Raw genomic sequence first — 11,242 nt, forward strand, 5'->3', positions numbered from 1 at the left:
ACACTTAAGCCATTTAATTTGTATATTACACAAATGTTTCCGCGAACTGACAGTTTTTAGGTTAGAAAGGTGCAAAAGTGCAGAATCACTCCAGCATCCCCTTAACGTGTGTCTAACACCGAATATTGACACTCAATAAATTGATACTTTCGAGCATCGAGAAGGATCCCTTGCGTCTAATGACCGTACATTTAGTTGTCGGGAGTCTCGTACGTTTCGTCCGTTCACTTTTGAACGACACGTTTATCACCTAGAACGTAATTTTCACGCCCGAGCCGGAGATGCGACTTCGCAAAATTACATCGCTATTCATTTATTATTGTCGACGCTAACGAACAGCCGGCGAAAGAGCGTCCAATACCGAATGACTTGAACGGGACGAGCTCTGCCGTTTGAAAGTCGCGCGCCCGCGTGCTTCCGGCCGTGCGGAAAATGGCGCGCGGCCGCCACGCGGCTCGGAGGCAGCCGCGCGCGTGACAGCGCACTCTTTCTATGACCCAGTTGCCCGTGCACATTCACGCACGTACATACACACGTGCGTGGGGGGCCTGTCATGTGTGGATGTCATGCGGACGTGTCTGAACGTGTCCGCCGCCGCCGTCGCCGCCACCGTTGCAATCTGTTGACGTTACCGGACCCGGTGGTGGTCGAGGCCCTCGGGACACGCGCGCACGTGGTGAAAGCTGAGAGGATGCTGCGATGTCAGCACGCAGACGTCACGTCGTAGGGCCCGTGGCGAATCGCGACCTTGCGGGCTCGGGCGGCTCGCGACACTATCACGATGGAGACGGGGCGAGCGGCAGATTGTTGAGCGAGGAGGCGGTCGATTCCGAGGATAGCGAGCAATCGGCGACGACGACGACGACGACGATGACATCCCGTGACAGGACCAACGAGTTCGCCAACGCGATCCGCTCCATGCAGAGCAGGACCGTGGCGCGCACCGCCGCGAGCCTGCAGAATCCGCGCCGCGCACGCCAGATACAGAGCTACTCGAACTTTATGATGATTGCCAAGAACATCGGCAAGAACATCGCCAGCACGTACGCCAAGCTGGAGAAGCTCGCCCTATGTAAGAGTCCCGGGACGCCGTCTTCGGCCGCGGACGTAGATCAGGCGGTTACAATATGTTGCATGCGAGAGTAGAGATATTGCAATTAGCGGGATACCTTTGTTGCGAGAGAGAGATGGACGGTTTTTTTTTAGCACAGATTTGTGCGAAAGTTAATATGTAATATTACCTGGAGTCCTCAGACTGTCGAGAGGCTACGAGATGATTTTTCTCAGGAACATTGTTGAGATTGTCATCGGCAGTTACCGTCAATTCTCACTGTCTAAGGTTTTATAATGCACGTAGCGAGAGAAAAGTAGTAGGAACATATTGAATTGATATGCATTAGCTACTCCAGAAGCATTGAAAACATCCTATACTAACTCATGTCGCATGTTTCAGTGGCCAAGAAGAAGTCTATATTCAACGACCGGCAATTGGAGATTGAGGAGCTGACGAATATTATAAAAACCGACCTAAAAAGCCTGAACCTTCAAATCGGAAAACTGCAGGAACTCGGAAAGTCTCAGAGAGAAAGCTTCGGCTCCTCCCAGAGTCATCACATCGCTTCGCATTCCTCCTCGATTGTAATGGCATTGCAATCGAAACTGGCCAATATGTCTAATCACTTCAAAAGTGTCTTGGAAGTTCGCTCCGAGGTGCGTAACCTAAAACAAGCAACGTATCTCTTCTCTTTTTCGCGCAATCCTTTGGAATTAGCAAACCCACGGACTTTGGTTCAATGCTGCGATTTATATTGACAAAAGGAGTGCGAGATTATGAATGTTACGGGACGTTAAAAAGTGACAGATGTGTAAATTATCTGATGCAGAATATGAGAGAGGAGCAAACTAGGAGACAGCAGTTCACTCAAGGCTCTCTGTCCACTATGCTCCCGCCGAGTGTTGTTTCTGGGAGGCAAGGTTCTTTGTTGCTACAAGAAGAGATTTCTAGCTCTAGTTCAGTTGCGATAGATCTTGAACCTGCGATGAATCAGCAGTTACAACAGATTATACAAGATGACACTGTAAGTAACGGCGGCAAGTGTCATTTAATAAAATGATAACGGGTACGTGTATCCATTTCTTACAGGACGCGTACATGCAATCAAGAGCCGAAACGATGCAAAACATAGAATCCACTATAGTTGAGTTAGGAGGCATTTTCCAGCAATTGGCGCATATGGTTAAGGAACAAGAAGAGATGGTTGAAAGGTAAGGAGGGACGACATAATCTAATGATTTTGAGAGAAAGGATCAATTGTCCCGAGAAACATTTTATTTGTTAAAATATTCGTAAGTATGAGAATTCTCAAATCAACTTGCAGGATAGACAGCAATATAGAAGACACCGAGCTAAACGTGGAAGCTGCACACACCGAAATACTGAAGTATTTTCAGGCTGTGACAAGCAATAGATGGCTAATGATAAAGATATTCGCGGTCCTCATATTTTTCTTTATAGTTTTCGTATTATGTTTAGCATAACAGTATCGATAATTGTATTTATAATATCATTACACTTTATCATCCATATCCATTGTTTGTGATATTTAAAAAAAAAGGCAGAGAAAGAGAAAATGGTTTTTACAAAGCTACGACACATACAGGCTAAAATGAAAGATATTGCGCGCATTCCTCGCCCTTTCCCTGGATTGTGAATATTGTAAGTACATTTAGATATTACATTACATGTATATCTCGCATTTCGCTGAATATAAAATGTAAAAAGGAAATATTTCTATAGATAATAAATGCATAATTTTCATTTTTTGGGGCAAACGATTTTACAAGTGAATTAAAGATTGCGTTTTATAAGGAACATAAGCAACGAAAATAAAAAACTAATTTGTATATACTTGTATCATAAATTGACTATTTCTAACATTTCATTTTGATAAGAAAGGAGGAGCGGAGAAAAGACATATAATTTCTTTTATTTTAGCTAAAACGGTATAATCAAATCCGCAATAACTCCAATAAAACACAGCCGCCTATCATAATAAATTACAATTTATTTCGATTTTTAAAACCATATATAACAATTATATCTTTTACATTCTACATCGATTATAAGAACTTTATTACAATATTATACCTAAATTGAACGTTTGATATCTAAAGTATGCGTTAATACCGGAAATGCATAACTTAATTACGATCTTGCAGTGTTCCTTTCGTTTTCGTAATACAATCAAGATATATAAAAATATTTTTGTCAATTTTTACAAATAACTTGCTGTACACACTTCCTAGAATAGTAAAATAAAAATACTAATTCGTTGGATAACTGATGGTAAAAAGATCGCTCCTTTTAACGAAAGCAACAGGAAACAATCTATTATGTATCATAATAATCACAGATATAATAACAACATTGTCAGCTGACACCGTTTAATGAATCCCTATGTACGTTGCTTCTATTAATATTTGACATAAAATTTTCATCATCACATATTTATTTATAATCGTTATACAATGAGAGCGCTCACTGATACAGTGATGATTTGGCCTTTGTACAAGTGTATTGAATAACAAGATACAAAACTTAGACTTTCCCATGATGTGCCTTATCCAGTGATTCTCCCGAAGAATGTAAGGAACCTAAAAAGTTTAATGCACAATTTAGTAAAATTATCTTTTTCAATATGTTCCCTAACTGCCGCGATACACGCAAATAAAAGGATAAACTACAGTTTAGAATGCAAAACGGTAATAAGAAAATATAAGTTTAATAAGTTTTACTAAACTACAGAGATATTCGGGATAGCTTTTATCTAAAGTTCACGAAAAGAAATAGATTTTTAATAACGACAATCACAAAAGCGATAAAGGATAAAACATGCTAGAAAATGAAAGGTACATCGTGTGTGCCGTTACCGTAAATGAAAATCATTGATTTATATACTCTTTAACCTGACATCTATTTGGGATTATTTCCTTCCATAGTACTCCAAAACTGTCTCACTTTAGAGAAACGTTTGCGTCCTTGCATGCACAAAAATAAAAAGACAGATAATAGTAACCACAAAAAATACACGAGTTTTCCCCAAGAGAGCGGAAAAATGTTAGGCGGGTCTAGACGGTGTTAACGCTACGTGGCATGCCCCGGCGTGAGTGCGTGTCGTCGCTCCGCGTGGCGTCGTATCGGCTTCACAAACCTTTGTGATTGCGCGCACGTTGCTCTCGCTGATGAGGATGAAAGCCAGAATTACGCGGGTGCGGCAGTGATTCTTCACCCCATGGATGCGCCGCTCCGAGGGGAGGAGGCAATATCGAGCCGGGCGGAGGAAGGGGCGGGATATGATCGCCACCGAAGGGAGGAGGTGGCGGTGATCTATGGTGGTCGAACCGTGGAAGTAAATGCGGCGGAGACATAGGCGGTGGTGGCGAACCGGCGTTCTCGTATCTGCCCCCGGAGACCGGGGGGCGATGTAACGCCGGCGGCGGCAACATCGGCGGAGGTGACGACAGTCTGCCGCCGAGTGGCGGAGGACGTTGACTGATATCGTACGGAGGTAGACCGGAAGCAGCGGCGGGCGGCAGGGGCGGCAGATACGGGAAACAGTGCAGATACGAGGGCGGCGGGGGTGGCGGGACTCCCGAGGAACCGCTAAACATTACGGGAGAACTGGACGATTCTGCTCCTATGAACAGTGACGGGGAGGTCGCCGTTTCCCCGTTCGCTTCCAGGCCTGCGTTTGGAAATCAGTTTAAGAATACAGACTATCGAGAGGCTCCTAGATTCCGTCGTGCGATACTTTGCGATCCACCGTCTGTCGAGGAACGTTGCCAACGCGCGCTTGTTATGTAGAGATAATATTACTGTACAGATGTCCTTTAATTATTACTTGCTAAGAAGCTAAATTATTCTACAGATCGCAACAATACTACGCGTTACAATTTCTACAAGATCCTCACGATCGTTATTTGTCTACGAAAGGGTGGATATACATTTCTATATGAAAAAAGTTGATGTAATAATCGACATGATGGAATCTGATTCGCGCTAAAAATTGTCGGTCTTTGCTAAATACGGGTACAAGTAATATCTCGTAACCGGAATACTCACGGTGTAGCTTTGCCTCGGGATCGATTTCGTTTAAGTTTTTCTCTACGAGTGTAAGGCGATTACGTAATTGGCTGGCCTCGGCTTTCGATTCTTCTAAACGGCGCTCATTTTGACGGGTAGTAACCTTACAAAGCAAGCGAAATTTTATATGGGTATTTCGCGATAACATATTCTTTTCATATTTGCTACACATACCCATTGCTCATGTGTCTTCGTTTCCAGAGCGGATATTTGATTCTTGTATTCCCTCTCCTGGTCTACTATCTCCCGTTTTAACATCTCTATTTGTTGCCTGAAATTCAATTTTCTCTAATGAAACTAATTGCGACGCATAAACTTATTAAATTCTTGCAATCGTGACGATGCGCGCAAAAGTATCCAATTTACTCCAACGACATGTTTCTCGTAAATTAAATTTCGCTTGAATATAAATATCACATGGCGCAGTCATGCTGATTTTGCTTACTTGTAATTTTGAATTTCGTTTTGCAACGTGTGTAGCCTTTCGACTGTCGACATAACTTCTCCTTGTTTCTGCAACCAAATAGCCTCTTCCCTAAAAATGATTAGTGTTAATGGTTTAAGGTTGCTCTCAAATATAAAATCCTGAGTGAGTAATCGTTATTTACTTCTGGCGTTCGGTTTCCTTGTCCTGGAAGAACTTTGACAAAACTTCAAGTCGCGTCTCGGCATCTTTCTTTTCTCTTTCAGCTATTTTACACTGATCGCTTAGTGCAATTATCTCTTCCTTAACAAGTTTCATATGCTCTGCGACACAAAGGTATCACAGCAAGATTTAACAAATGTCGACCGTAATAGATGAAATACCCTGATTTTTAAGAAAGTACCTTCTAGTAACTGATGAGCGCCGTCTACATCGCTTAATCGCACCTTTAATTCATCTCTCTCCTCGCGCAGTTGCGCTGCCTCAATTTTAATATGAGATACATCGTATAATTTCTCCAGGTCCAAATTGTTTGATTTGACTTGGCTGATAATTTCCATTAGTTCTCTCACTTCTACCTCTTTTTCTCTCAATTCTTTATATAACGACGACTTCTCGGTAGACAGCTAAGGAAAAAGCGCGTCTTAACAATGTATCGAGCATCTATCATTTATTAGACACATTTCAATTTCTATATATTAATTTTGACTGATGTACATAATTACAGACTTACTTGGCCTACTTGCTCTTCCAAACTATGTACTTTATCTGTTAGCGTTTGTACTATATTACTTTGAAGATTTTTCTGGGTCGTCAATTCGTCCTGCGTTTGCAAATACTCTATTTGAAGCTTCTTGAATTTCTCCTTAGCAGATACAAGATCTGCTGACAAAGTCTCAATCTGCAATAAAGTCATATACATTAATTAACTGATAACAGATGTAAATCATCTGTTAAACATTAATACGTAGGATAATACAATAAAGAAATAAAATATTAAATAAAGAATGTGAATGCTCTGTTTATATAGTGTAAATATAAATATCATTCTTAAAAATATCTGTTCTCATGTTTGTACAAATAACTTCAAATTTATTAATCTCACGCTATATCAGAAAAATGTGTTTATTTAATCTTAAAATTAAAAGCAACCATATAGACAATATGCGAACAAATTGCCCTCTTACCTCTTGAGCCTTAAGGTTCAGTGCGTTTGTCAAGGACTCGTTCGCAGCTTGTTGAGCGTTTAATCGTGCCTGTAGATCTTCCACTGATTGAGCTAGTGGATTAACTTCATTGTTCGACGACAGAACTTCCCTTAGCATACGCTCGAGTTCTAATCCAGCTTCCGTTGCATTTTCCAAATCTTTCTCCAGCATAGTCACTTGTTCTTCCAACTCAACCTTCGTGCTCTACGTCAAAAACAGACATCGGTAACAGAATGTCCAATTTTCAGTTTGTACAGTCATAATGGAAAAGAAACGAAAAATATTTGTGCGTGTACCTGTGACATTTCTAAATCAGCTTTTAGCGATACAACCATTTCGTTAGAACCAAATGATTCATCTTCAATGCAATGCAACTAAAATATTTAAATTTTAGTACATATACGTTCAAGCTTTAATGATAAAAAGAAAAAAACGTGCTGATGTAGCGAAGAATCAACTTGCTCATGTAAGCTGCTCACCTTATCCTTGATCGATTTTAGATTCTCGCTGAGTACTTCACATTCTTTCGTCGAGACTAACAATTCTTTCTCGAGTTTATTAATCCTCGCGATGAGTTGTCCGTCCCTTCTTGTATTCTAAAGAAAAATGTATATACGATTATGCTTTAACGATGATGTTACTTAAATACTCTCTTTGCATGACTAGTCATATATCGTAAAACAGAAATAAATCATAATTAAGGCTGCTTTAAATACGACTTTAGTATTTAGAAACGAACTTTAATTATGGATTTGATTTAATTCGGTTTCGAGCACCAAAATACCTCGATACAATAATATCCAAGAGTGAATACGAGTGTTGTAAAGGCTGTTACACACAGACACATCAGTGTCTTCCAATAATTATGATCCAATGTTACATCAATCAAATCATCCTCTTCATTTGCAACGTCTTCCATCTATTGCAAAGAAAAAATTGTTATGCATAACAGAATACATAAAAGATTACATGGTAAGTCTTTGCGGTGCTTACTTGGTTCAAAAACTTAGTTGTTGCCTCGGTTACAACGCATTCATGATCATTCATACAAATTTTATCTTCGGCTACTGTGCAGAAATATGGTTATATTTTTTTTAAGAACATAAAAAAATATTAAATTCATAGTAAAATAATTACCCTCCATTTCGTCTGATACAGATGCGGATTCTGGCTTCTCCAAGCTATCATCGCCAACTCCATTTTCGTACGAAACCTTATCCTCATTGCTCATGTGATCACCATATTCAGGTAAGGTCTCTTCCTCCTTCACAGAACCGACGATCTGACTTTCGACTAAACATATAAAGCAGGTATCTAAATTTAGATGTGACCAATATAAAAATAGATTATTATATCATATGTGTATATGTTCTATATAAAGTTTCTACATAAACTAAAATTTTTGTTCTAATCAATTAATAGCTTACCGTCTTGGTGTGCCAAACCTCCTTCATTTAAAGTCATTGTCTGCTCCGACATCATACTTTCTTGACTAGAATCTATAGATTGCTCTGGCCCGAGAACGCTAGATTTTGCACTGTTCGAGAATTCGTTAGATTCTATAGGAACATTGTCAGAGTTAGTATCATTGGCTAAGTTATCAATTTTATTTACATTACTATGTACAATTGATTCTTTATTAAATTGAATATCCGCAGCGCTATGATTCTCTTCAATTGTTACATTTTCAACAGAATGACTATCAGGGGATGACTCTGTTGCGATACTTTCTGCTGTCTCAGACGGTAGGCTGACAGTTTCTAAGATTTCAGCAGTTTTATCAGCTTGGCCAATTATTTCTTTGTAATCTTTTTTTGTCTTTTCTAGATGTGCCTCACCACTTTCCGGTAATTTCGGCTCGATAACGTCGCTGCTTTGAGTAGTGGTGGTTTCTGTGGCTGCAGTTCCTTGCAAACCAGACAAAATTGTCGAGTCTTCTTCAGCAGAGGTAATTGCACCGTCAGCCCTCACATCTCTCGCAACTCTCTCTGCCTCGCTCGTTTCCTGCATTTGAATATTTTCAACATCGGCTTTTGCAAAAGCGAAACCGCCGTCCGCTGTTGTTGGCAATTCTTTGGCAGGCTTATCATTATTTTCGTGTACAAAATTATTGGATGAAGGCACGTCGCTAACTGTAGTATGTTCCAAAATAATCGTGGGAGCTTCATTTATCTGTTCATCTGGAACCGTTGCACTTTCAGTGCTCGCGTGTACAATTTCTTGCTGCGATTCTACTTTGTCTTTACCTATAAAACCTTGGTCTATACTCGATTCCAACTTGATTTGAGTAGACGGGGGAATTTCTTCGGTTGCAGCATCCTCAATACTTTCTGAAACTTGTTCCTCCAACTGCAGATTACTGTAAACAGCAGTGTCGGGAGCAGCTGCGTCTTCGCTACTTTTAGCAGCGGTGCTCTTCGCTACTACAGTTTCTACCGAGCTGGATAAAATTTTAAACGTCTTCGTAATGGAGGCAAATATACCATCACTCTCGACATGTTCGCTATCTTTCTCCTTCTCGTTATCTTCTGCACTTTCCTCAACACCGCTGTCCGATTCCTCCGTAAGTTCTACACTTTCAAATAATTCTCCCTCAGAGTTGTCAGTTCCGTCGGGCGTCCAAGTGTCCTCTGTGCTCGCTGGGTCTAAGGTTGAACCGATTATTGCTTCCGGAGTCTCCGGCGGTACGGAGCCAGTTTGACTCTGAGTGTCTGTCGACAACTGAACTCCCTCGAGTTCACCACTGGCGCCATTTGCAACAGGTTGTAACTTTTTGTCGATGAATGCATTCTCGTCGGATGATAATCTCTCGTGAACGATTTTAGAATTAGAAGCCGCTGGAGCTTGTTCATGCGGCAATGCAGTAGCGTGCGCAACTTCAGCCACGAGACTAGGTTGTACAGATGGAGTATTCTCAAGGTAAACCGTGGTACCATCTATCACCTCGTAGGAAGGTGATATGCTATCTGCATTGGTCGCATGAGACTCCTCGACGATGCTCCCATCTACGGAGTTCAACGACAGGGTCGCGTTATCATCCCGAGACAATTCGTCTTTCAACAAAGTGTGCGACTCGCTACCCCCTTTCCCAGTCGACTCGAGCTTCTCGGGTTGAACTTTGTTAGCCTTATCATTAAACTTATAAACAGGCACTTCGTGCGACAGATCGCGTCTTAGAATTTTGTATTCGTTCAGGAATTTCTCGGGGGCGAATCCACGCTTGCCATTTATCTGGAACAGAGATCGGTAGATGGAGAAAATGATATCTTTTTCATGACCGAGACGTCGCTCTTAGGCATTTGACAGGACGTTAAAAGTACGAATAATAAAAATATATTGTATCGCACTAAGGTGAATAACATTCGGCGTAATAGGATGGCAAAGTATACCTCGACACCCCATAAATCCGTGCGTTTTCCGGCGCCCTTACTGAAAACTTTGACTTCTGCATTGTTGTTAAATGACATCACCTCGCGATCGTTTGCTCGGTACGCGAGGATGGTCCTGGCCAACGAGATGGGCTCTAAATAACAGCGGAAAAGCAATGCGGTGAAAATGATGCGGCTGAGGGGGGAAAAAAAGTGTGTTATGGGATTCGGAGTTAAAGTATGGCTTCAATTACCCGAACAATTGGGGTCGTAACATAATTGCTTGTCGGACAAGGCGGCTAGGCATTGCGGTATTACGCAGAGAATTATCGTGGCACGCAGAAACGAGACATTTGTAAACGGCTTGATTTTCATCATATTTTCACCGTTGCAAAGTTCCACATCACTACCGACGTCTACTAACATACAGTGACACTGCCTTCTCTCTCTCCTCGGACGCGCAACGTGACCATGAACTACGCGCGTCTTGTAGAGAGCCCTCGTTCGTGCGTTTTCCTCAACACCATATTGCCGCGGAGCGTGATCAGCGTTTTCTTGCGTTCGCGAAATATCAAATTAACAATTAGATAATCTCCGAATTCTCTCATTTCCTCAAATTCTTGAGGAGTTCTTGCAATTTTAAGTAGTCCACCATGGACGTAGGAAATATCTAAACGGAGCCTAAAGTACCCTTAAGGACGCGGGGAGTTGGCTCTGAAGGGTGAGGGGAATCTATCGATATATATATACCGATATGTATATGTATATGAATATTTATTCGATATGTATTTATGCATGTTTGCGCTATTATTGAAGTTTGAAATTCTCGGAATTCCAATTCTTGGAATTTTTTAAAAATTCTTGGAAATTCACATAGTGCCACCTTTTTGCCGATCATGTTCTCCTGATACTTTTTCGGTTTTGCGGATTTTCGAAAAATTCTTGGAAATATAGATAGTGCCCCACCTCTTTGTCGATCATGTTCTCCTGATACTTTGCCAGTTTTCCGGATTCTCGATTTTCGCGATTGAAATTCTCGGAACTCCAATTCTTGGAATTTCAAATAGTGCCACCTCTTTGCCGATCATGTTCTCCTGAT

At 41.2% G+C, this 11,242-nt stretch overlaps 2 protein-coding genes across 5 annotated transcripts; one reads left to right on the forward strand and one right to left on the reverse strand.

The window, feature by feature from the left end:
• The first annotated feature begins 499 nt into the window (after positions 1 to 499).
• On the forward strand, positions 500 to 2,904 carry LOC105559857 (syntaxin-5). The gene is made up of 5 exons (XM_012008473.1): positions 500 to 1,072; positions 1,454 to 1,710; positions 1,884 to 2,078; positions 2,144 to 2,265; positions 2,379 to 2,904. The coding sequence occupies exons 1-5, from the start codon at positions 700 to 702 to the stop codon at positions 2,536 to 2,538; spliced, it is 1,107 nt and encodes a 368-aa protein (XP_011863863.1). The 5' UTR covers positions 500 to 699; the 3' UTR covers positions 2,539 to 2,904.
• A 143-nt stretch (positions 2,905 to 3,047) lies between these two features.
• LOC105559858 (transport and Golgi organization protein 1-like) lies at positions 3,048 to 10,619 on the reverse strand. 4 transcript variants are annotated; one of them, XM_012008475.1, is made up of 17 exons: positions 10,398 to 10,619; positions 10,165 to 10,298; positions 8,203 to 10,006; positions 7,913 to 8,068; positions 7,769 to 7,839; positions 7,560 to 7,694; positions 7,255 to 7,371; positions 7,072 to 7,149; positions 6,755 to 6,979; positions 6,301 to 6,468; positions 5,971 to 6,193; positions 5,752 to 5,890; positions 5,589 to 5,678; positions 5,318 to 5,414; positions 5,123 to 5,246; positions 4,212 to 4,745; positions 3,048 to 3,654 (listed from the first exon to the last, which is right to left on the reverse strand). In XM_012008475.1, exons 1-17 carry the CDS (start codon positions 10,567 to 10,569, stop codon positions 3,599 to 3,601), a joined length of 4,323 nt encoding a protein of 1,440 aa, XP_011863865.1. In that variant the 5' UTR covers positions 10,570 to 10,619; the 3' UTR covers positions 3,048 to 3,598. The 4 variants fall into 4 exon arrangements, with proteins under 4 accessions (XP_011863865.1, XP_011863864.1, XP_011863868.1 ...); XM_012008474.1 differs by having other exon boundaries at positions 7,769 to 7,842; XM_012008478.1 differs by lacking the exon at positions 4,212 to 4,745 and adding an exon at positions 3,967 to 4,038 and having other exon boundaries at positions 7,769 to 7,842; positions 10,398 to 10,618.
• Between the last annotated feature and the right edge of the window lie 623 nt (positions 10,620 to 11,242).

Source organism: Vollenhovia emeryi, unplaced genomic scaffold (assembly GCF_000949405.1).
Source record: "Vollenhovia emeryi isolate VEMERY1.0 unplaced genomic scaffold, V.emery_V1.0 DF939251.1, whole genome shotgun sequence".
Taxonomy (NCBI): domain Eukaryota; kingdom Metazoa; phylum Arthropoda; class Insecta; order Hymenoptera; family Formicidae; genus Vollenhovia; species Vollenhovia emeryi.